This window comes from Salmo salar, chromosome ssa13, assembly GCF_905237065.1.
Source record: "Salmo salar chromosome ssa13, Ssal_v3.1, whole genome shotgun sequence".
In the NCBI taxonomy this organism is placed as follows: Eukaryota; Metazoa; Chordata; class Actinopteri; order Salmoniformes; family Salmonidae; genus Salmo; species Salmo salar.
In genome coordinates this window covers 81,782,771-81,807,892 of record NC_059454.1, presented here as the reverse complement: position 1 = coordinate 81,807,892, position 25,122 = coordinate 81,782,771, and the positions used below count along the sequence as shown (strand labels likewise).

The 25,122-nt window shown below is 41.1% G+C and overlaps 1 protein-coding gene across 2 annotated transcripts; it reads right to left on the bottom strand.

Annotated features, from left to right (window-relative positions):
- Window positions 1-126: 126 nt before the first annotated feature.
- On the bottom strand, window positions 127-21,318 carry LOC106567903 (solute carrier organic anion transporter family member 2B1). Of its 2 annotated transcripts, XM_014137781.2 has the most exons (15): window positions 21,094-21,318; window positions 18,030-18,156; window positions 15,391-15,528; window positions 13,261-13,423; window positions 12,895-13,119; window positions 12,269-12,367; window positions 10,029-10,159; window positions 8,325-8,421; window positions 7,892-8,056; window positions 6,833-7,022; window positions 6,563-6,713; window positions 5,574-5,743; window positions 4,726-4,790; window positions 2,583-2,703; window positions 127-2,364 (listed from the first exon to the last, which is right to left on the bottom strand). In XM_014137781.2, the coding sequence occupies exons 2-15, from the start codon at window positions 18,114-18,116 to the stop codon at window positions 2,178-2,180; spliced, it is 1,989 nt and encodes a 662-aa protein (XP_013993256.1). In that variant the 5' UTR covers window positions 18,117-18,156; window positions 21,094-21,318; the 3' UTR covers window positions 127-2,177. The 2 variants fall into 2 exon arrangements, with proteins under 2 accessions (XP_013993256.1, XP_045548212.1); XM_045692256.1 differs by lacking the exon at window positions 15,391-15,528.
- Between the last annotated feature and the right edge of the window lie 3,804 nt (window positions 21,319-25,122).

Sequence of the window (25,122 nt, the reverse complement as noted above, 5' to 3'; positions counted from 1 at the left end):
GTACAAAATCAGCAGGGGATCAAATACTTTTTTCCCCCACTGTATATTATTGGAGTTGTATATATGTAAGTCGCTTCCTCAATCTATAATGATAGTTTTCTTTGAAAGTATACGTTCACCACTTTATATTGTTTACAAAGGACAAAAATATTTATTTTTTTTTAAATCAGAAAAATATATGGTATATAAAAATGGTATAAAAAAACAACATCTGAAGAACATTGGCTTGGTAAGTTTGGTTATCTAATGCTCTCTGGTCTGATAGCACTGATCTACAGTTCATAGATCAGGTGTCTCCTGTAGGTAGAGATGACCCTCTAGAGGTCTAGGATCAGCTTATAGCAGCTTATCCTCCCCAAGTCCTAACCTTAACCATAAGAGGTATAGAAAAAGGTCTGACCTTGTTTCAGTGGATAGGGAACCACTCAGACTGGTCCCAGATATTGACATGCTATAGTAAATGTGCCATGGCTCAGATACAGCACTTGCTGTGCACATTATTACAGTCAGTTTGGGCACAGTAATAGTGTACTTTCTCTAAGCACAGTTTTGGGAGTAGGGAACTATGTAGTTCAAGCAGTAATTGAAATACATTTTGCAGTAGCTTAGTGTTACTTGAACTAAATGAAAATATGGTAGTATTTTTAGTAGGTAACTAGAAAGGTATAGGATAGCCTGAACATGTGACAGTTGTTTTGGTGTCTCTAGTTTGAATGGTCTAAGAGTTACTGTTGGTGAGTTAATTCATGCAAATGTGGGACACATTCATGTAGTTATAGTTAATAAAGCTTTTAAAGAATTTGAAGTAGGTATAGCCTGAATGTTTTAAAGTTGGTCTTGTAGCTTAACTGGCCAAGGAACTGGTCCATTTTGATAAGCTACCCCTGTATTCCTATGGTTCTCATTTAAACTCATGTTCATTTATGGACATTTAAGATCGTTATAGTTAAAAAAGTATACATAGTATAAGAAAATCCTTTGACAATAAATCTAAGTTGGGCCAGTCTGAACATTTCAATGTTGGTTTGGAGTTAATAGCTTAGTAGAGATTGGTCTAGAATCTCCATTTTTTAATTTTTATTACAATTCAAATCTATGACCCTTTTTCCCATTGAAATCCATTGGGAGCTCATTTAAATATTGATATGGTTCAAAAAGTATAAATGTTATAAAAAATATTTTTCTCAAGCAACCCCAGTTGGCTCAGTCTGGGCATTTGGAAGTTGGTTTCGTGTTAAATCGTTTAAGTTCGAACGGGCTAAAGAAATCAAATAATAATAATATGAGTATGTAAGAAATCTGGAGTTGCACACCTAATTACTTTTTGCCATGTAGGAGTGTAGTTAACTACTGGAACTCCACCCTACTTTTTTGCAAAAATAAAATGGGTGATGTAGTCAATAATTTCCTTTTTCTGCATCACACCTGCCTAATTCATTTAGCAGACGCGCTTACTCAGAATGGATTCATTTTCGTACTGGTCCCCCATGGGAATCAGACCCCCAACCCTGGCATTGCAAGCACCATGCTCTGCCAATTGAGCCACACATGACTTAATTCTCACTTGATACATAGTTTTTGTGTTTAATAGGCTTAATTACACATTCTGTTGATACCCCAAAGTGATGCTTTATTGCAATTGGTAGTCTGACATTTGATGTAATTTTTATTTTTATTAATTTTCACTAAGTATTTTTAATGTAGTGAACTCCTTTTTCAAAGTAACTTTAGTTTAATAAAACTATATATATTTTTTTTAAAGGGTAGCTTTTGTGTAGCTTAACTTCTTCCAGTGTGAAGTAATTGCTAGCTTGGTAACCTATATTTTCAGAGTAGCTTCCCCAACACTTTCGAAGCACTGCTCATTGGCCAACAGGGAAAAGGAAGAGAAAGTAACAAGTCCTCCCATGGACAAAATGGAGGACACACACAGTAAGGGATGGACTCTCAATGAGAGAGAATTCTAAGGAGCAGCTCTCATTTCTGTAGTCTTCATCATGACCCTCTGGGGGATAGAAATAGACTTTCTATTCAGCTCGCAATTCAGTTCTTTCTTTCTTTCTTTCTTTCTTTCTTTCTTTCTTTCTTTCTTTCTTTCTTTCTTTCTTTCTTTCTTTCTTTCTTTCTTTCTTTCTTTCTTTCTTTCTTTCTTTTTCTCCTTCTCTATTAGGCCTCTCTCATGCTGCCATACTCTGTAATTCTTTGGAGGCAGTGTTCTTGTCTGGACTCTGCTCTCTGTCAATCATAGTGTATCCCTGTCCTGCCTGCTGGCCTTGTTTTCCTGCCCTATGTTTCAGGACCAGGAGGGAGAGCAGGAAGCAGACAAACGCTCCAGTGACAAAGAATGCCTGCAGACCCAGGAACCTGCACACAGAAGAGAGGTGGGAATATCAGACATACTGTATACTCTATAACAGGCCTGGGTCTAATAAATACAGTATTGGAAATACTTTTAAATACTTGAACTGTGTTTGATTTAGTTTGCCTGGTAAAATGGTCTGTAACTGCTCTATGCTAAATCAAGCACATCTCAAATACTTTCTAGTATGGCTGACATGGCTGACATATCTGTTGGCACTTGCCTCTGTCTGAAGAGGTCCATGTTGTAGTAGTGACAGGATGTGTTCCTCCCACACTTCTTCCCCCAGATGATACAGGTGGTGTCTATGGCAGTGCCATACAGGACTGGGGCTGGCAGGAACGCTGGAGACACACATACACAGAATTATAAACACACATCCATGCACGCACGCACACAGACATGCATGCACACACTGTGTAAACAGACATTTGGATGAGTGCCTGTGAGGTTATTATTCTTGAGTGGCAGTGTTTATGTTAATTATCCCTGTAGAGTCTTACTTCCATAGTGTACATGGTCCTGCTTAAAGGTAGAGTCAGCTAAATGACATTGCATGAGCAGCAACGCAGATATTGTGATGAGTGAGATGCAAGACAGTATCTGTGCATGCTCACAAGTTCGCTTCACACTTTTACAACGTGGTAGCCACGGGACCAAAACAGCAGAGAAGTTTGGCATCGCGCTCCAATGCTCTTAGTTGTTGTGGAAATTGACCCACTATGCTGTTTGCTTTGTGCATCTACGCCATATTGCTGACTCTACTGTACCTTTAATGTCACCTAACAGGACGAACAGAGTCAAATTCAGGGTTAAATATTTAAAAGGCAGTTTCCCAGATGTTTGCTGTTAAAATTATGGATGTCTACTCGAGCAGAAAAGTCGATCACTGTAGGTCATTTATCTACATTTCTTGGAATCAAGGGGAAAGAGGTGAGTGTGGCTGTCTGTGGAATGCTGATATACAGTGTCTTCAGATAGTATTCACACCCTTTGACTTTTCCACATTTTATTGTGTTAAAGGTGGGATTAAAATGGATTTAATTGTAATATATCTACACAAAATACTCTGTGATGTCAAAGTAGAAGAAAAATATGAACATATGTAAAAAAAATAATTAAAAAAAGTATGAAAATAAACACTAAAATGTCTTGATTACATAAGTATTCATACCCCTGAGTCAATATGTACATGTCAGAATCACATTTTGCAGTGATTACAGCTGTGACTCTTTCTGGGTAAGTGTAAGAGCTTTGCACACTTGGATTGTACAATATTTTCTCATTATAAATGTCTTAATTCTTCAAGCTCTGTCAAGTTGGTTGTTGATTATTGCTAGACAGCCATTTTCAAGTCTTGCCATAGATTTTAAAGCCAAAACTGTAACTAGGCCACTCATTCAATGTTGTGTTGGTAAGCAACTCCAGTGCAGTATTTACTGTATTTGGCCTTGTGTTTTAGGTTGTTGTCCTGCTGAAAGGTGAATTTGTCTCCCAGTGCCTGTTGGAAAGCAGGCTGAACCAGTGATGTGTTGTGTTGGATTTGCCCAAAACATAACGCTTTGCATTCAGGACATGAAGTTCATTTTTGGCAGTTTTACTTTAGTGCCTTATTGCAAACAGGATTCATGTTTTGGAATATTTTTCATAATGTACAGGCTTACTTCTTTTCACTCTGTCATTTAAGTTAGTATTGTGAAGTAACTACAATGTTGTTGATCCATCCTCAGTTGTTTCCTGTCACAGCCATTAAACTCTTAACTGTTTTAAAGTAAACATTGGCCTCATGGCGAAATCCCTGAACGGTTTCTTTCCTCTCCGGCAACTATATCTTTGTTGTGACTTGGTGTATTGATACACCATCCATAGTGTAACATCACCATGCTCAAAGGGATATTCATTGTGTCAGCTTTTTAAAAACATTTTTACCGATACCAATAGGTGCCCTTCTTTGTGGGCATTGGAAAACCTCCCTGGTCTTTGTGGTTGAATCGGTGTTTGAAATTCACTTCTCAACTGAGGAACCTTACAGATAATTGTATGTGTGGAGTACAGAGATTAGGTAGTCATTCAAAAATAATTTTAAACACGATTAATGCACACAGTGTGAGCCCATGCAATTTATTTTGTGACTACTTGTTAAGCATTATGTGACTTGTTACTCCTGAACTTATTTAGGCTTGCCATAACAAATTGATTGAATACTTATTGATTCAAAACATTTTCAGCTTTTCATTTTTTATTGATGTGTAACAATTTCTAAAAACATAATTCCACTTTGACATTATGGGGTATTGTGTGTAGGCCAGTGACACAAAATCTAAATTGAATCAATTTGAAATTCAGGCTGTAACACTGTAACTCACCCAGCACTCTGAAGAGCATGTACTGAACCCCCACAGCAAAAGACTTATCCTCTGGTCTCACTGTCCTGTAGAGGAGAGTGGGAGAGAGAAGGAAAAATTGATGGAGAGGGTAGAGGGGACGGAGAGTGAAAGGATGGGTGAGGGGTAACAGAATCAGTGCTGGTGTGAAGAAGCTACTGACCAGCTGGATGGAACAGCGTTTAAATCGGAGTGTATCACAACAGCTGAACGGATGCAGTAAACCATCTCTCTCTCACACACACACACACACACACACACACACACACACACACACACACACACACACACACACACACACACACACACACACACACACACACACACACACACACACACCAACGTGCTTTACTTTATCTTGAAATCATTGTTGCATGCACCTTAGAGACTGCAGCCCTATGTACATATAATCATTGAACACTGGTCACTTTAATAATGTTTACATAGTGTTTTACCGACTTTATATGTATATACTGTATTTTAGTCATTGCTCAACCTATATAACTACTGCTGTACACACCATTTCTACTCATATACTGTCCCTTCTGTCTATACACACCATTATATATATTTATCTTCCTGCTCTGACATTGCTCGTTCTGATATTTCTTCATTTCTTTTCACTTTTGGATTATGTGCGTATTGTTTTCTAGGCACGGGAGCTTGAAACAAACATTTCGCTGCACCTGCAATAACATCTGCAAATCTGTGTACGTGACTTTGATTTACAGATGCTCTCTCTCTCTCCCTCTCTCTCTTTCATTGGTGTGTGTGTTCAGTATGTTAATATCATGTTAGGCCTGTGTGTGAAAGGTGTGTGAATGTTCTACCTCAGTATCATCATGTAGGATGGGGTCTGTGAGAATGATGCAATGAAGCAGGTGAGAGCAGAGAGAACCATGAAGGGCAGGAGGAGGTGTTTACAGTCGCTACCGCATGTCCCTGGCAACGCATAACCATAGGATCCGCTGACCCCTATGCAGCCACAGTCGGTGTATTTCTGTCAGAGAGACAGAGAGAGTCACATGACGTTAACCACAGGCCAAGCAGACCCACACCATTGCATCTGGTAGTAACTGTTGGCATTAGTAGGTATGAATGAGAATCTCACAAAGACATTGAAAAGACATTGTCAAGAAACAGTCTCTCTGGCTTCAAGCAAAACTAATATTCTTCTCCCAGGCTTTGTGTGGTGGTGGTGGTGGTGGTGGTGTGTGTGTGCCTGCATGTGTGTAAGTGTGTGTGTGTGTGTGTTGGTTCAAGAATGCTGAGTCTGGCTTTAAACTCAGTTTTCCATGCAGTAGGCATCGGGCTGTGACAGTAAAGCAGAAGTGAGGCCCCTTTAGAGTCTGTCTGACATGTCTACTACCTTGAAACCCATCATCTAGGGTTTCTTCAGTCATTCTGCATCTTATATGATTTCATTTTCTCTCTGCTTTCTTTTTTAAGCTCATGTGCAAATATAATATATGGAAGATTCATTGAATGGGAATGGTTGGCCAGGAGAAGTTAGGATTTGTTGAATGGGAATGGTTGGCCAGGAGAAGTTAGGATTCGTTGAATGGGAATGGTTGGCCAGGAGAAGTTAGGATTCATTGAATGGGAATGGTTGGCCAGGAGAAGTTAGGATTCGTTGAATGGGAATGGTTGGCCAGGAGAAGTTAGGATTCATTGAATGGGAATGGTTGGCCAGGAGAAGTTAGGATTCATTGAATGGGAATGGTTGTCCAGGAGAAGTTAGGAGTCGTTGAATGGGAATGGTTGGCCAGGAGAAGTTAGGATTTGGCCCATTTATGGATAGGCAGGTGTAGTGGTTTACCAGGATTTTGCTGGTGTTATCGTCCAGCACTTTGGTCAAGCAGCCTGCATGACAGGGCGATCTGAACTCCACCCCGTCTGAGCCACACACTGGGTTAAAGGCCTCAGTTGGACAGGAGCACCTAGAGCTACACTCCAAAGACCTGTTCTGTCTGAGAACAGAAGAAGATGTAAGAGAAATGGTGCCTGGTACAATATGGCAGCTTATGGCTTAAGTGTTGTTTTAAGGAGGGTGGCGAGGTGAGGGTAACCTTTTGAGACGGCAACCTACTTGGTGGGGTAGACGCCAGTGACCCTCTGTGTAGAGCAGCCGAGGAGGAGGAGAGGCAGAGCGGTGAGTATACACATCAAGATGGCTGACGTGCACATGAGGGCGGAGCCTCTAGTAGAGATACTCAGCCTCCTCATCAGAGCCCCGCCCAGCACGATGCCCAGCACCGCCAGAGGGATGTTCACCCCACCTACAGGCACACAAAGATCAAAGAGTAAGGGTCACTCAGAATAAAGCAGTAGGCACGTTCCAGATAATGTTAATTGCAGTCTCAAAAGATAGCTATGTAAATATGGTTCCGGAGACATAAAACACTGAGATGTGCGCATCCCGACTTTGAGAAAGGCAACCTGGAACACAACCAGTGTTTCCCCTTACTTAGGCAGGGTGGTTCCCCCCGGACTAGCTCTGTTAACCCCCTCCTAAAAATGGTTAGCCTTATTTGGTTGTCATGGAAAATGTTGATATATTGGCAGCTTCAGGTGCTAACACTGGAGATTCTGCACCCCGCCAAAGAACTGGCTACAACACTAGGGTAAAGGGCAAGTAAACCCCATCCAGATTTGACCCTGTTCATCAAAGAGAACACACTGTATTCCAAGGCTATAAACATGGGTGGCAGGGGTTTGATTGGCTGTGCTCTGCACATACAATGGAGTCTTTATCGTCTGGACAGCATCTGTGAATGATTACCTCCAGTTGATCATTAATCTGACAGATTTTTATGGGGATTTTTTTACTATGCTAATTAGATTTCCACGGGGCACGGACATCGACCTTAGGGGGTTAAAAGTGTTTATGTGGTAGTTTTCTATGCGCTCTGTGCTTTCCATAGACCATTGGAGAGTTGAAGCATAATTATTCTAGCTAGTACTGTGTATATGTCAAACACAGGTGTCAAATACTTGAGGTGTGCAGATTTGACTGAAGCAATCACTCTCCATGGAGTGGAATTTTCATTTGGTCCATTGGTTCTATTTCTATTAAATTTTTTTAGACAAACCCTAACCTTAACCTAAACCAGGATGTTCCACAGAGATAATGAATGGTGTCTCTCACCGATCATCATGTTGGAGAAGGAGGCGGTCTGGGTGAACTGGCGCTCTATGAACTTGGCCATGAAGGTGGCAAGGCCCGCTATCATAGCTGCCAGGTGGACCTGTGCCAGCACCACCAACAGGTAGATGGGGTTCTGCAGGGTCCGCAGGGCAATACGGGGGAAACCTGGGAGAGAGAAGGGGAGGGGAAAGAGAGGGAGACGAGGGGGAGAAGGAAGAGGCGAGCGAAGTCGATGACCTAACTGCTTCAGACCATATTTACCAAGGGATGAGAAGCAATAGAGGAAGAGAGAGACCACCACAACTACTTTTCATATACTATCAGTATCATGACATCAGTGACCGTCACCCTCAACGCCATGTAGTCACCCACAGACACAATGAAGGGAAATGGAAAGGAAACAGACGGATGTGGTCTTATAAAAGAGTCTAACTTTTGAGGAACTGTGTGAGGGTGAGTTCCTGGATGGGGTCTGGCAGTGGTTTCTTTTCCTCCTCGCCTCTGGGTTCTTTGGCATCGCCTGCAGCTTCCTAACCAGGGGAGAGGAAGAACCACAATGATGCTCTTTACTCGTGTTAAAGCAGATTTGAGTGTGAATACGGTACAGTAAACATGTAATCCTGCCTGTATTGCATTAACTCTCTCTAATAGACTTTGAAGAGACCTGGGTCACACGATGTGGCAAAGAGATAGTTTGTCTGATTGCAAAATTATCAAATGTAAAGTGTATTTTTTATTTTTTATTTCACCTTTATTTAACGAGGTAGGCTAGTTGAGAAAAAGTTTTAATTTACAACTGCGACCTGGCCAAGATAAAGCAAGCAGTGCAACACAAACAACACAGAGTTACACATGGAATAAACAAACATACAGTCAATAATACAATAGAAAAAGTCTATACACCAGTGTGTGCAAATGAGGTAGGATAATGGAGGTAAGGCAATAAATAGGCCATAGTGGAGAAATAATTACAATTTAGCAATTAAACACTGGAGTGATAGATGTGCAGAAGATGAGTGTGCAAGTAGAGATACTGGGGTGCAAAGGAGCAAAATAATAATAATAATAAAAGTATGGGGAAGCGGTAGTTGGATGGGCTATTTACAGATGGGCTACGTACAGGTGCAGTGATCTGTGAGCTGCTCTGACAGCTGATGCTTAAAGCTAGTGGGGGAGATATGAGTCTCCAGCTTCAGTGATTTTTGCTGTTCGTTCCAGTCATTGGCAGCAGAGAACTGGAAGGAAAGGCGGCTGAAGGAGGAATTGGCTTTGGGGGTGACCAGTGAAATATACTTGCTGGAGCGTGTGCTACAGGTGGGTGCTGCTATGGTGACCAGTGAGCTGAGATAAGGCAGGGCTTTACCTAGCAAAGACTTATAGATGACCTGGAGCCAGTGGGTTTGGCGATGAATATGAAGCGAGGGCCAGCAAACGAGAGCATACAGGTCGCAGTGGTGGGTAGTATATGGGGCTTTGGTGACAAAACAGATGGCACTCTGATAGACTGCATCCAATTTGCTGAGTAGAGTGTTGGAGGCTATTTTGTAAATGACATCCCCGAAGTCAAGGATCGGTAGGATAGTCAGTTTTACGAGGGTATGTTTGGCAGCATGAGTGAAGGATGCTTTGTTTTACGAAATAGGAAGCCGATTCTAGATTTAATTGTGCATTGGAGACACCTAGGTATTTGTAGTTGTCCACATATTCTAAGTATGGTGCAATGCAGTGCACTCAAGTTACACGCCAAGCTTTAGAGCTTTTAAAGCTCCAGCATTCAAGAGACAGAGAGAGAGAGAGACTGTGTGTCTGTGTTTGTGTTTGTGTGTGTGTGTGCACGCCCAGTTATGCTCTGGCATGTTAATGTGATATACAGCCTCTTTCACTATTGAGCAAGACCTGGCACGAATATTCTTCTTTGTGCTGGATGACTGATTAGAGAAACATGAACCAAAATCTGATAAAACAACATTTCAGAATGATGGATATGAGCCAAGACCTTATTCAACAAGGTCAAAACACACCACTCTCACTTGCTCTGAACCACATATTTTCTATGAGAGAAGATTGTGCAACTTTCGTTAGAGTCAATAAATCATAAATATATGTCATGACTGTGACTCAGCTGGTATACAATCACCTCTTTTGGCATCTGTTGGGGGAAGAAGAGGTAGGGCAGGGAGGTGAGAAAGAGGAAGGAGGCTGCCACGACAAAGCCCAACCACCAGGCTCCCACCCAGCGAGGGTCCCCTCTCTCCAGACCTATCTCATCTGCAGACAGGAGAGAGACATGTTACTGTACTAGTGGTAAAGTACAATATCAATAATAAAATAAAAATATTCGATGATACTATTAAATTAAATAATAAATTGAATCAAATGCACTGTATGTATAGAAATGTACCCTGAGCACAGTTCCTGGTTTCAACATGTTATAACATTTTGAGCAATTTTTGACAGTGTTAAGAGAAAGTTTTTTTTCCCCTTGGTATCATGCAACAGAACATTGAATCTCCGTCAAACTGATAGCCGTTTACAGGAAGAAATCACAGTCTTTCACTTTCAGTCATTGAAAATGAATGTGGAGCTTCTCCCAGTGAAAGAGAGTGATTTTTTCCTGTAAACTGCTATCAGTTAAGTGTTCTGTTGAATGAGGTCTCACTGGCTATAGGAACCCAAATTCCAGTTAAGAACCTATTTTACTCCAGAAAGGGAGTAAAGTGGATTTCTCTCATAGAAATTAATCTCATATCATGCACTGTTGTACAGAAGTAAATAAGTTAAGTTATTCATTATATGCAGTGCCTTCGGAAAGTATTCAGATCCCTTGATTTTTTCCACATTTTGTTGCATTACAGCCTTATTCTAAAAAGGATTAAATAGTTTTTTTTCTTCAATCTACATACAATAGCCCATAATGACAAAGGAAAAACAAATGTATTTAAAAAAAAACAAGTCTTCTTGGGTATGATGCTACAAGCTTGGCACACCTGTATTTGGGGAGTTTCTTCCATTCTTCTGGGGAGCGTCGCTGCAGAGCTATTTTCACGTCTCTCCAGAGATGTTCAATTGTTCAAGTCTGGCCTCTGGCTGGGCCACTCAAGGACATTCAGAGACTTGTCCCAAAGCCACTCCTGCGTTGTCTTGGCTGTGTGCTTAGGGTTGTTGTCCTGTTGGAAGGTGAACCTTCCTACCAGTCAGAGGTTCTGAGTGCTCTGGAGCAGGTTTTCATCAAGGATCTCTCTGTACTTTTCTGTGTTCGATCCTCGATCCTGACTAGTCTCCCAGTCCCTGTCGCTGAAAAATATCCCCACAGCATGATGCTACCACCATGCTTCACCATAGGGATGGTGTCAGGTTTCCTCCAGACGTGACGCTTGGCATTCAGGCCAAAGAGTTCAATCTTGGTTTCATCAGACCAAATAATCTTGTTTCTCATGGTCTGTGAGTCTTTAGGTGCCTTTTGGCAAACTCCAAGCGGGCTGTCATGTGCCTTTTACTGAGGAGTGGCTTCAGTCTGGCCACTCTACCATAAAGGCCTTCTGGGAGGTCCCAACTCCACAGAGGAACTCTAGAGCTCTGTCAGCGTGACCATCAGGTTCTTGGTCATCTCCCTGACCAAGGCCCTTCTCCCCTGATTGCTCAGTTTGGCCGGGCGGCCAGCTCTAAGAAGAGTCTTGCTGGTTCCAAACTTATTCCATTTAAGAATGATGGAGGCCACTGTGTTCTTGGGCATCTTCAATGCTTCATAGATTTTTTGGTACCCTTCCCCAGATCTATGTCTCAACACAATCCTGTCTCTGAGCTCTACGGACAATTCCTTCAACCTCATGTCAACTGTGGGACCTTATATAGACAGGTGTGTGCCAGGTGTGTGCCTTCCAAATCATGTCCAATCAATTTAATTTACCACAGGTGAACTCCAATCAAGTTGTAGAAACATCTCAAGGATGATCAATGGAAACAGGATGCACATGAGCTCAATTTTGAGTCTCATTGCAAAGGGTCTGAATACTTATGTAAATAAGGTATTTCTGTTTTTTATTTTTAATACATTTGCAAAAATGTTTAAAAAACGGTTTTCACTTTATCATTATGGGCTACTGTGTGTAGATTGATGAGGATTTTTTTACATCCATTTTAGAATGAGGCTGTAACGTAACAAATGTGGAAAAAGTCAAGGGGTCTGCATACTTTCCGAAGGCACCGTATATAACTTCCATATTAGTTCTATGTGTGTGTGTGTGTGTGTGTGTGTGTGTGTGTGTGTGTGTGTGTGTGTGTGTGTGTGTGTGTGTGTGTGTGTGTGCGTGCGTGCGTGCGTGCGTGCGTGCGTGCGTGCGTGCGTGCGTGCGTGAGTGAGCGAGTGCGTGTGCTAACCTTTGGACATCTTGTCGATGTCGACATAAAAACTCAGCATGAAGGAGCCCATCATGAAACCAAATGCAGGACCGATAGACGTGACAGCCAGGAGAATACCTACAGGGGGGAACCACAGTCAGACATAACACTCCTGTTGTGGGGCAATACAGTTAAACAGAAAATAAAGTTTAAACAGAAAATAAAGTGTGATTGCTCATGATTTGCTTCTCCCCAGATCATACTTAAGTTGATGAAAAGAAAATGAAAGTCTGCTCATTGTTTTTAGACTAAACACGACACAGCCTTGAGAGCTGCAAACAATGAGTGGATACAATACATTCACTTTTGTTTCATTGCTATTTTTTTCACCTTCTACACCAGGGTTATGTGTGAAATGTCTCATCTCACACTCCCTCTAATGTCCCTGCAAGTATTCCCAGTAATGGAGGTTATAGAGTGCAGGCAAAAGTTGCAGGAACGTTACAGAAGTATGGTGGAACGCTCCCTCTTAAAAAACAACAATAATCTATTGATTTGTAGTTTTAAAAAAAACGCCATTTTGGCCCAAAAGACCTGCATCAGAATGTGTATTCCCAGTATTCCAATAATTTTCTGTGTTTCCCAATCATTCCCAGTGATCGTACCGAGGTAGAAGGGAGAGTTTCTCTTGCTGGCATAGTCATCAATGTAGGAGATTCCGAAGGGTTGGATGGGAACGCCGCCGATTCCCAGGAGTAGCTGTCCTAGGAGCAGGAGCGGGAATACGCCCTGCTGAGCATGACTCTCCTGCTGTGTGCAGCTGTGATTGGACAAGGGTGTTTGGAAGGAGCTCTCTAATTGGCAGAGGCCAGAGTTGTCATCCTTGGATTCTATGGAACAAAGGTAGAGGTAGGAAGGAGTTAGAAGTTAGGTGATAACTATTTTTGTTTTGAGATTCAAACAAATGTGTGTTCGTGTGTGCGTGTATTTGAATGTGTGTACGTGTCTGCATTTGTGTGTGTGTGACTTACGGCTGATGTGGACTGTGTACTCGTAGGGGCCACTGATGAAATGAGGCAGGGCCATCATCAAAGCAGCCAGACTGGCCACCAGTGCCCCTCCACCGATGAACCGCGGTCGGTGAACACGGCTACCAAAGAAACTGACAAACACTATCAGGACCGTGTTCCCCACCTACACACACGCACACACACACACACACACACACAGTCTTGTACAGCTAACCTTGTGGGGACACAAAATTCAGTCCCATTCAAAATCCTATTTTCCATAACCCTAAACCGTACTCTTAACCTAACCTTAATCTTAACCCTAACCTTAACCGAAAAAACCTAACTTTTTTAAAAATGTTATTATTTCACCTTTATTTAACCAGGTAGGCCAGTTGTGAACAAGTTCAGATTTACAACTGCAACCTGGCCAAGATAAAGCAAAGCAATGTGACAAACAACAACACAGATTTACACATGGAATAAACAAACATACAGTCAATAACACAATAGAAAATTCCATATACAGTGTGTGCAAATGAGGTAAGATAAGGCAGGTAAGGCAATAAATAGGCCATAGAGGCGAAATAATTTCAATTTAGCAATTAAACACTGGAGGGATGTGCAGAAGATGAATGTGCAAGCAGAGATACTGGGCTGCAAAGGAGCAAACAATAAAAATAACAGTATGGGGATGAGGTAGTTGGATGGGCTATTTACAGATGGGCTATGTACAGGTGCAGTGATCTATGAGCTGCTCTGACAGCTGGTGCTTAAAGTTAGAGAGGGAGATATGAGTCTCCACCTTCAGTGATTTTTGCAATTTGTTCCAGTCATTGGCAGTAGAGAACTGGAAGGAACGGCAGCCAAATGAGGAATTGGCTTTGGGGGTGAGCAGTTGAATATACCTGCTGGAGCGTGTGCTACGGTTGGGTGCTGCTATGGTGACCAGTGAGCTGAGATAAGGCGGGGCTTTACCTAGCAAAGACTTATAGATGACCTGGAGCCAGTGGGTTTGGCGACAAATATGAGAGCATACTGGTCGCAGTGGTGGGCAGTATATGGGGCTTTGGTGACAAAATGGATGGCACTGGGATAGACTGCATCCAATTTGCTGAGTAGAGTGCTGGAGTCTATTTGTAAATGACATCGCCGAAGTCAAGGATTGGTAGGATAGTCAGTTTTACGAGGGCATGTTTGGCAGCATGAGTGAAGGATGCTTTGTTGCGAAATAGGAAGCCGATTCTAGATTTAATTTTGGATTGGAGATGCTTAATGTGTCTGGAAGGAGAGTTTACAGTCTAACCAGACACCTAGGTATTTGTAGTTGTCCACATATTCTAAGTCAGAACCGTCCAGAGTAGTGATGCTGGCTGGACGTGTGGGCAGTAATCGGTTGAAAAGCATGCATTTAGTTTTACTTGCATTTAAGAGCAGTTGGAGGCCATGGAAGGAGAGTTGTATGGCATTGAAGCTCGTCTGGAGGTTAGTTAACATGGTGTCCAAAGAAGGGCCAGAAGTATACAGAATGGTGTTGTCTGCGTAGAGGTGGATCAGAGAATCACCAGCAGCAAGAGCGACATCATTGATGTATACAGAGAAAAGAGTCTGCCCGAGAATTGAACCCTGTGGCACCCCCATAGAGACTGCCAGAGGTCCAGACAACAGGCCCTCCGATTTGATGCACTGAACTCTGTCTGAGAAGTAGTTGGTGAACCAGGTGAGGCAGTCATTTGAGAAACCAAGGCTGTTGAGTCTGCCGATAAGAATATGGTGATTGACAGAGTTGAAAGCCTTGGCCAGGGCGATGAATACAGCTGCACAGTATTGTCTCTTATCATGGCCAGCTCGGAAGTGAAAATAACCTTAACCCTAAACCCCTAGAAAAAGCAATTGACCTCGTGGGGACTAACAAAATGTCCCCAGTTGGTCCAAAAATGTTTTATTTACTATTCTTGGGGCGACTTCTGGTCCCCACAAGAATAGTTAAACACGTCCACACACACACACACATACCTTATCACACTCACGTGCACCCTCTCACATGTGAACATTTAAAGTACATCTTCTGAAAATAATAATCTTAACCCAATGAATTTGGAACAAATCTGAACCAGCTCAGTAGAGTGGTGGGTTGCATGGCAGGCTCACCTCATTGAATGAGGCCAGGATGCCAGACTTCTGGCTGGAGAAGCCGTAGCGTCTCTCTATAGTGGAGATGGAGCTCTTCAGATACCCAGACACCAACAGTTGGGCCAGCTGGAGCATACCATGGCATAGCACGAAGAACTAGTGGGGAGAGAGGCTGACAGACTATAGATACGTGTAGTATAAATCATTCATAATTAATATAACAGATCTGATCAATGGTCTATAGAAAGCTCAAAAGTCTGATTCAAATATTCAGGAGAACTTTATGTGGAACCACGTCATGTTTCACGTATGACACCTTTATGTAAAGAGATTATGTAATGTAACAAAACATAATGCTACTGTAGTTACCTGGAGGGCTAAAGAGGGTCTGGTTTTCTCTCTTTAGAATGGCCACTCTGTAGGCCTATGAGTAACTTAATGAGGATTTTCACTCCCAGAACATAATGTGTTACATGTAATACAAACTGCCTAACCCTAATCTTTTTAAAGTAATTCTTTATTTGCCAAGTTTCTTATCTTAATTCTCCTGAAGATACAGTTTTACAAGTGAATTCACAAGGAAGTAGACTCATGTAGTTAAAAGACACATACAGAACCAAGTTTATGTGTTTCTAACTCATGGGAACACTACAAGGATGTGCTGAAAACAACAGGAAACACAACCCCTCCTGGGGCTGGAGAGGAACATCACAGTAGGCTACAGGACACACATCAAAGTTTTCACTACATTAAGAAATAAACTACATTTCAGATTGCAAAACAAGGAAGATTTGCTCCCTTTCCTCTCTGACGATGGACCTTAGATTTTTGGGCTCCAGTCCACAACATGAGGATATCCTGTCAATTAATGTAGGTTAAACTCCTTAATGTTAGCACGCTAGCTGTCTCTGTGACCCTAACATCACAGAATCCAAGTCTAAATCTTCTGGACTCCTGAACAGCAGTCTCTAGACATAGATTTGCCCTTTGACCTCACTTCCCGGTATTTGTCTCAGTTCTGCGACAACACAACACAACACACAAAGCAGACCAATACATCAATTGGGCTTTTTCGACATTGCAGATGATCTACAAATCAGCTTGAATCATAAATAACTACTAATTATTATTTGTAGATCAGTCAATTTACTCACAACACATCACAGATTTGATGCTCTCGAACACTGACACTCACTGAGAGTTGGGAGTAATGATGTGAGAGGTGAGAGACAGGAGTAACCAGTTGTGGAAAAAATACTAAATTGTCATACTTGAGCAAAAGTAAAGATACCTTAATAGAAAATGACTCAAGTAAAAGTGAAAGTCACCCAGTAAAATATTACTTGAGGAAAAGTCTAAAAGTATCTGGTTTAAAATGTACTTAAGTACAGGGGTAGAAAAGGTACTCAGTTGTCATACCTGAGTAAAAGTAAAAAGTAAACGCTATGCATCAAATTCCTTATATTCAGCAAACCAGACGCCACAATTTTCTTGTTTTTTTAATTTACAGACAGACAGGGGCACACTCCCACACATCAATAATTTACAAATTAAATATCTGTGTTTAGTGAGTCCGCCAGATCAGAGGCAGTAAGGATTACAATGTGTTATTTTGATTCATGCATCAATGGGACCATATTGCTGTCCTGCCTGAGCAATCGAAATATAATGAGTACTTTTGGGTGTCAGGGAAAATGTATGGAGTAAAAAGTACATTATCTTCTTTAGGAATGAGTAAAAGTAAAAGTAGTCAAAAATATGAATAGCAAAGTACAAATACTCCAAAAAATGACTTAAGTATTACTTCGAAGTATTTTTACTTAACCTTTCTAAAGGAAAGTGTGGGTCCCACGCCGGACGGTTGAGCTAACATAGGCTAATGCGATTAGCATGAGGTTATAAGTAACAAGAACATTTCACAGGACATGGACATATCTGATATTCGTAGAAAGCCTAAATTATTGTTAATCTAACTGCACTGTCCAATTTACAGTAGCTATAACAGTGAAAGAATACAATGCTATTGTTTGAGGAGAGTGCATAGTTATGAACTTGAAAATGTATTAATAAACCAATTAGGTACATTTGGGCAGTCTTGGTACAACATTTGAACATAAATGCAATGGTTCATTGGATCAGTCTGAAACTTTGCACATACACTGCTGCCATCTAGTGGCCGAAATCTAAATTGAGCCTGGGCTGGAATAATACGTATGTTTTTTTCTTTGTATTATCTTTTACCAGATCGAATGTGTTATACATTAATTTCACATTTCCACAAACTGCAAAATTTTTCCTTTCAAATGGTTTCAAGAATATCCATATCCTTGCTTTAGGTCCTGAGCTAAAGGCAGTTAGATTTGGGTATGTCATTTTAGGCGAAAATTGAAAAAAAGGGTCGGATCCTTAAGAGGTACTTTACACCACTGGGAGTAAAATGTAATAAGCGAGAACCAATAATTTTGGAAATTGTACACACAACAGCAACAGCCGGACGGTAAAATGCTATTATGCTAATCAGCAGTATTGCGTGGCGTTCTAAAAAGTATGCCACTCTCATAGATTTCTATTCCTTTGCTACTACTGGTATGTAATTGACATTTGGCGCTAGTTGCAAGTGGAAATGTTATATGTAGTTTTGAGGTGACGCAGCCTACCTTGATGCTGTTGAAGGGGCTCCTGCATCTGGCGGGAGGCTTCGACCTCAATTGTTCAGAGTTCATCTGGAGGTCGCTGGCCATCATACCTGTCTGACTCAGTGATCCAACCCAGGAAGTAGAAAATCTATAAATGTCACAAGATTTCCAGTCAAGTTCTTTTCCTTGTACTCTGTTTACTTTGTATCTTCAATCTTTATATTCACTTTGTCTCTATATAATTTGGACTCCAATAACACTTATACTTACTTCTATCTCTGCTGGTGTTCTGTATCTACTGCCATTGTTAAAATCAGGTAGAGGAGATGTGCTATTCATTTAAATCATATTGAGATGCAGTGCTCTGAGTTTATATTCAGTTTGAAGAGAAACGATCTTCATTCACATCATAATGTTGAGAGAGAGAGAAAGAGAGAGATTAAGAGAGAAAGAGACAGAGAATGGGGACAGACAGATCGACAAATTGAGACCAACAGAGACAGATGTAGGGAGGAAAATTTAGGGGGATATGCCTGGGTTCAAGTTGTCCACCATTTCTTATTACAAAGTGAATGTGAAAGTCAGTGAGCATTGCTCCATTACATCCCATAAAGAATCCCAAGTTGTGGTGACATGCTGGAGAGATCATGACTTTAAGATTAACTTTACCTCTGCGTTTTACAACAGTTTAGTGAATTACTGTGCACATTATGCACCAGATCTCACTAAACAATGCACTAATAGCAGATATAAATCTGATCTGAAGACCACACAGAAGAGAGGTTGCATGGCACTGGCCACTAGAACACACCTTAGAGAAGCATTTCCACATGCAGTATATACTTACTGTGTGTTCTTACTGTAAAGCAGTAAGATGCTGCAATAGACAGTGTCTTCAGAAAGTATTCACACCCCTTGACTTTTTCCACATTTTGTTGTGTTACAGCCTGAATTTAAAATGTATAAAAAACATTTTTGTCACTGGCCTACACACAATCCCTATGATGACAAAGGTGCTTCGACAAAGTATTGACTTTGAAGTGTGAATACGTATGTAAATTAGATATTTCTCCATTTCATTTTCAATACATTTGCAAAAAAACAAAAAAAACATGTTTTCACTTTGTCATTATGGGGTATGTGTAGATGGGTGAGAGAAAAAAAATCAATTTTGAATTGAGGCTGTAACATAACAGAATGTGGAGTCAAATGGTATGAATACTTTCTGAAGGCATTAGTTTTTGTGTGGTGTTTTTCCACGTTTTTCCCCCCAAGCATGTTTGTGTAACATGGGAGTTGGTGTGGCTGCAGTCAACAGAGATAAGATGGGCAGGAGACAACCACCAATCAGTTGTGGAATGTCAACAAAAACAAACACTGTACCAAATACATTTAAACTCAGTTTTTCACAATTCCTGACATTTAATCCTAGTACAAATTCCCTGTCTTAGGTCAGTTAGGATCACCACTTTATTTTAAGAATGTGAAATGTCAGAATAATAGCAGAGAGAATTATTTATTTCAGCTTTTATTTCTTTCATCACATTCCCAGTGGGTCAGAAGTTTACATACACTCAATTAGTATTTGGTAGCATTGCCTTTAAATTGTTTAACTTGGGTCAAACGTTTCGGGTAGCCTTCCACAAGCTTCCCACAATAAGTTGGGTGTATTTTGGCCCATTCCTCCTGACTGAGCTGGTGTAACTTACTCACACACGCTTTTTCAGTTCTGCCCACAAATGTTCTGTAGGATTGAGGTCAGGGCTTTGGGATAGCCACTCCAATACCTTGACTTTGTTGTCCTTAAGCCATTTTGCCACAACTGGAAGTGTGCTTGGGGTCATTGTCCATTTGGAAGACCCATTTTCCACCAAGCTTTAACTTCTTGACTGATGTCTTGAGATGTTGCTTCATTATATCCACATAATGCCATCTATTTTGTGAAGTGCACCAGTCCCTCCTGCAGCAAAGCACCCCCACAACATGATGCTGCCACCCCCGTGCTTCACGGTTGGGATGGTGTTCTTCGGCTTGCAAGCCTCCCCCATTTCCCTCCAAACATAACGATAGTCATTATGGCCAAACAGTTCTATTTTTGTTTCATCAGACCAAAGGACGTTTCTCCAAAAAGTACAGTCTTTGTCCCCATGTGCAGTTGCAAACCATAGTCTGGCTTTTTTAATTGCGGTTTTGGAGCAGTGGCTTCTTCCTTGCTGAGCGGTCTTTCAGGTTATGTCGATATAGGACTAATTTTTCTGTGGATATAGATACTTTTGTACCCGTTTCCTCCAGCAACTTCACAAGGTCCTTTGCTGTTGTTCTGGGATTGAATTGCACTTTTCGCACCAAAGTACGTTTATCTCTAGGAGACAGAACGCGTCTCCTTCCTGAGCGGTATGACGGCTGAGTGATCCCATGGTGTATATACTTGCGTACTATTGTTTGTACAGATGAACGTGGTACTTTCAGGCATTTGGAAATTGCTCCCAAGGATGAACCAGACTTGTGGAGGTCTACAATTTTTTTTCTGCGGTCTTGGCTGATTTCTTTTGATTTTTCCATGATGTCAAGCAAAGAGGCACTGAGTTTGAAGGTAGCCCTTGAAATACATCCACAGGTACACCTCCAATTGACTCAATTGATATCAATTAGCCTATCAGAAGCTTCTAAAGTCATGACATAATTTTCTGGAATTTTCCAAGCTGTTAAAAGGCACAGTCAAGTTAGTGTATGTAAGCTTCTGGAATTGTGATACAGTGAATTATAAGTTAAATAATCTCTCTGTAAACAATTGCTGGAAAAAATGACTTGTCATGCACAAAGTAGATGTCCTAACCTACATGCCAAAACTATAGTTTGTTAACAAGACATTTGTGGAGTGGTTGAAAAACAAGTTCTAATGACTCCAACCTAAGTGTACGTAAACTTCCGACTTCAACTCTATGCTGCACACAGCAACCTGTTCTCTCACACAATCTCTACACACTGCACAGTACATTAGATTACAGTGTCTGAATTACAGCTAGTAGAGTTAGTGGATCACAGTTAAAAGCAGTATTACAGAACAGTACAGTTGGTCACTTACTCTGTAGATGAAGCTGAGGTTTAGTGGTGTGTTCTGTATCCACTCCTCAGATATCGACTCACACAGAAAGTGAGCTTAGTTGGAACCCCAGGAGGTAGCTTTCACTCGATGAAGTAAGGCGTGCTCAACTTTGAGGAATTCCTTGAATGTAACTGAACAGTGACTGAACAGATAGGGGGAGGAGAGTGGGGCTGGGGTTGTGGGTGTGGGTGGGAATGAGGAAAAGGGAGGTAAGTTAACATTATAAGAGAATACAGGATAAGATAAAGGAGATAAACTCTACTATCATGTGGGTAGAATGTCTGAACAACATACTGTACTGGTTGTTAGACAGCTATGCACGTTGTTTATATGGCTTACAGTAAAGACTGAGCGCAATAGATCTGAATGGGATGGTTAATTTGGTGTGATATACAGTTGAAGTCGGAAGTTTACAAACACTTAGGTTGGAGTCATGAAAACTCATTTTTCAACCTCTCCACAAATGTCTTGTTAACAAACTATAGTTATGGCAAGTCGGTTAGGACATCTACTTTGTGCGTGACACAAGTCATTTTTCCAACAATTGTTTACAGACAGATTATTTCATTTATAATTCACTGTATCACAATTCCAGTGGGTCAGATGTTTACATACACTAACTTGACTGTGCCTTTAAGCAGCTTGGAAATTTCCAGAAAATGATGTCATGGCTTTAGAATCTGCTGATAGGCTAATTGACATAATTTGAGTCTATTGGAGGTGTACCTGTGATTGTATTTCAAGACCTACCTTCACACCCAGTGCCTCTTTGCTTGACATCATGGAAAATCAAAAGAAATCAGCCAAGACCTCAGAATGAAATTGTAGACCTCCACAAGTCTGGTTCATCCTTGGGAGCAATTTCCAAACGCCTGAAGGTACCATGTTCATCTGTGCAAACAATAGTACGCAAGTATAAACACCATGGGACCACGCAGCCATCATACCGCTCAGGAAGGAGACGCGTTCTGTCTCCTAGAGATGAACGTACTTTGGTGCGAAAAGTGCAAGTCAAGGTGTTGGAGTGGCTATCACAAAGCCCTGACCTCAATCCTATAGAACATTTGTGGGCAGAACTGAAAATGCGTGTGTGAGTAAGGAGGCCTACAAACCTGACTCAGTTACACCAGCTCTGTCAGGAGGAATGGGCCAAAATGCACCCAACTTATTGTGGGAAGCTTATGGAAGGCTATCTGAAACGTTTGACCCAAGTTAAACAATTTAAAAGCAATGCTACGAAATTCCAATTGAGTGAATGTAAACGTCTGACCCACTGGGAATGTGATGAAAGAAATAAAATCTGAAATAAATAATTCTCTCTACTTTCTTCTGACATTTCACTTTCTTAAAATAAAGTGGTGATCCTAACTGACCTAAGACAGGGAATTTTTACTAGGATCAAATGTCAGGAGTTGTAAAAAACTGAGTTTAAATGTATTTGACTGAGGTGTATGTAAACTTCCGACTTCAACTGTATGTTACCTTGATTAGCGTTAATAATCCTTTTAATTATACTGAACAAAAATAAAGCAGCATGCAACAATTTCAAAGATTTTACTGAGTTACAGTTCATATAAGGCAATCAATCGATTGAAATAAATTAATTCGGCCCTAATCTATGGATTTCACATGACTGGGAATACAGATATGCATCTGTTGGTCACAGATACTTAAAAAAAAGGTAGGGAAATGGATCATTAAACCAGTCAGTATCTGGTGTGACCACCATTTGCCTCACGCAGTGCGACCTCTCCTTCGCATAGAGTTGATCAGGCTGTTGATTGTGGCCTGTGGAATGTTGTCCCACTCCTCTCCAAAGGCTATGCGAAGTTGTTAGATATTGGTGGGAACTGGAATTCACTGTTGTACTTGTCGATCCAGAGCATCCCAAACATGCTCAATTGGTGACATGTCTGGTGAGTATGCAGGCCATGGAAGAACTGGGACATTTTCAGCTTCCTGTAATTGTGTGCAGATCCTTGCTACATGGCGCAGTGCATTATCATGCTGAAACATGAGGTGATGGCGGCGGATGAATGGCACGACAATGGGCCTCCGGATTTTGTCAAGGTATCTCTGTGCGTTCAAATTGTCATCGATAAACTGCAATTGTGTTCGTTACCATAACCCCACCACCACCATGGGGCAATCTGTTTACAGCGTTGACATCAGCAAACCGCTCGCCCACACAATGCCATAAACGTGGTTTGCGCTAGTGAGGCCGGTTGGACGTACTGCAAAATTCTCTAAAATGACGTTGGAGGCAGCTATTGGAAGAGAAATGACCATTAAATTCTCTGGCAACAGCTCTGGTGGACATTCCTGCAGTCAGCATGCCAATTGCATGCCCCCTCAAAACTTGAGACATCTGTTGCATTGTGTTCTGTGACAAACCTCAAATTTTATAGTGGCATCTTATTGTCCCCAGCACAAGGTGCCCCTGTGTAATGATCATGCTGTGTAATGATCATCTTCTTGATATTGCACGCCAGTCAGGTGGATGGATTATCTTGGCAAATGAGAAATGCTTACTAACAGGGATGTAAACAAATTTGTGCACACATTTTGAGAAGAATGTATTTTTTGTGAGTATGGAACATTTCTGGGATGTTTACTTTCAGCTCATGAAACATTTGACCAACACTTTACATGTTGCCTTTATATTTTTGTTCAGTGTAAATAACACTATTCTGATATTGGCCTTTGGTGGTTTTATTGGATATCCTCAGGACTCTGATCAGGCTGCAATGGCATCATATCACCAGGAGGTGGTAATACAGTGCTTTGTATGGGATATTTCCGTAAAGAGCACGCTACAGAAAATCACAGAGAACCTGTACTATACAACCAACTGCAAGACAAAACTCATTTTGCAGCAGTCTTCAAACGTGTAATTGGAAATTTTGAAAAGCAATGATATCTTGGTCTGAATCACAGGCCTACTGCTCTAATTACACCCTCGCCAGGCTGCATTGCCATCTATTTAGTACTTGAGTTACTCTACATCCCCTTAGCGTACTTATCTCCTGGCCACACTTTATTTGGATATTCCAGATTGTCCATCGGCAGATGCTCTACAGATGGTCATACTATCAACAAACTATATGTTGATAAGCAACTGTTTCCTAGGGTTACAGTTAGGGTTCGGTTTAAAATGAGGGTTAGTGTAAGGGTTAAGGTTAGTGTTAAATTTAGGTTTAGGTTAAGGGTTAGGGTTAGGGTTAGTAGATAGTTAGTTGAAATGTTACTGATAGTCTGTAGAGCATCTACAGATGGACTATCCAAGTTAACTCCTTAATAAATCTCCTTACTGCAAAATCCAAACTTGTCAAAATGGTTTCATTTTTCGTTCAGCCCACTCCTGATTTTGGCTCCTGGTTGAAGGCACTGCATTTCAGTGTAAGAGGCATCACTACAGTCAATGGTTCGGATCCAGGCTGTATCACATGCTGCTGTGATTGGGAGTCCCATAAGGCGATGCACAATTGGCCCAGTATCGTCCGGGTTTGGCTAGGGTAGGCCATCATTGTAAATAAGAATTTGTTCTTAACTGACTTACCTGGACAACACGTCCGATGTAGCGGGCCAGTAAAACATATTTTGTTGTTTAATTCAGAAACTGACAAGTTATGGCATTTCTTTGTGTAAACAACTGTTTTCCCATTTTCAATTGACTTGGCCAATGGGAAAGTGCTTTTCAGACCTTAAAGTTAGTCTCTGTGTAAGGTATGACATAATGATTAAAAGGTTGCAAAACGGTTTTATGATGACAGAGTTTTTCTAATCAGGTCACATAGTTTTAAACTAGAAAAACTCCTGCCCTATAGGGAGGATGAATACCCTGTCAAACTGTAGCAACCTTGTACTTGTTCAAGGAATTATATTTTAAAAGTAGACTAATGGGGTTTTTGTTACATTTGCATTAACACAGTCTAGCCTATGTAATCACTATTTGTTGATTTAATACATTTTTTTTAAAAAAGGCCCAGGTAGCCTAGCCAACTAAAG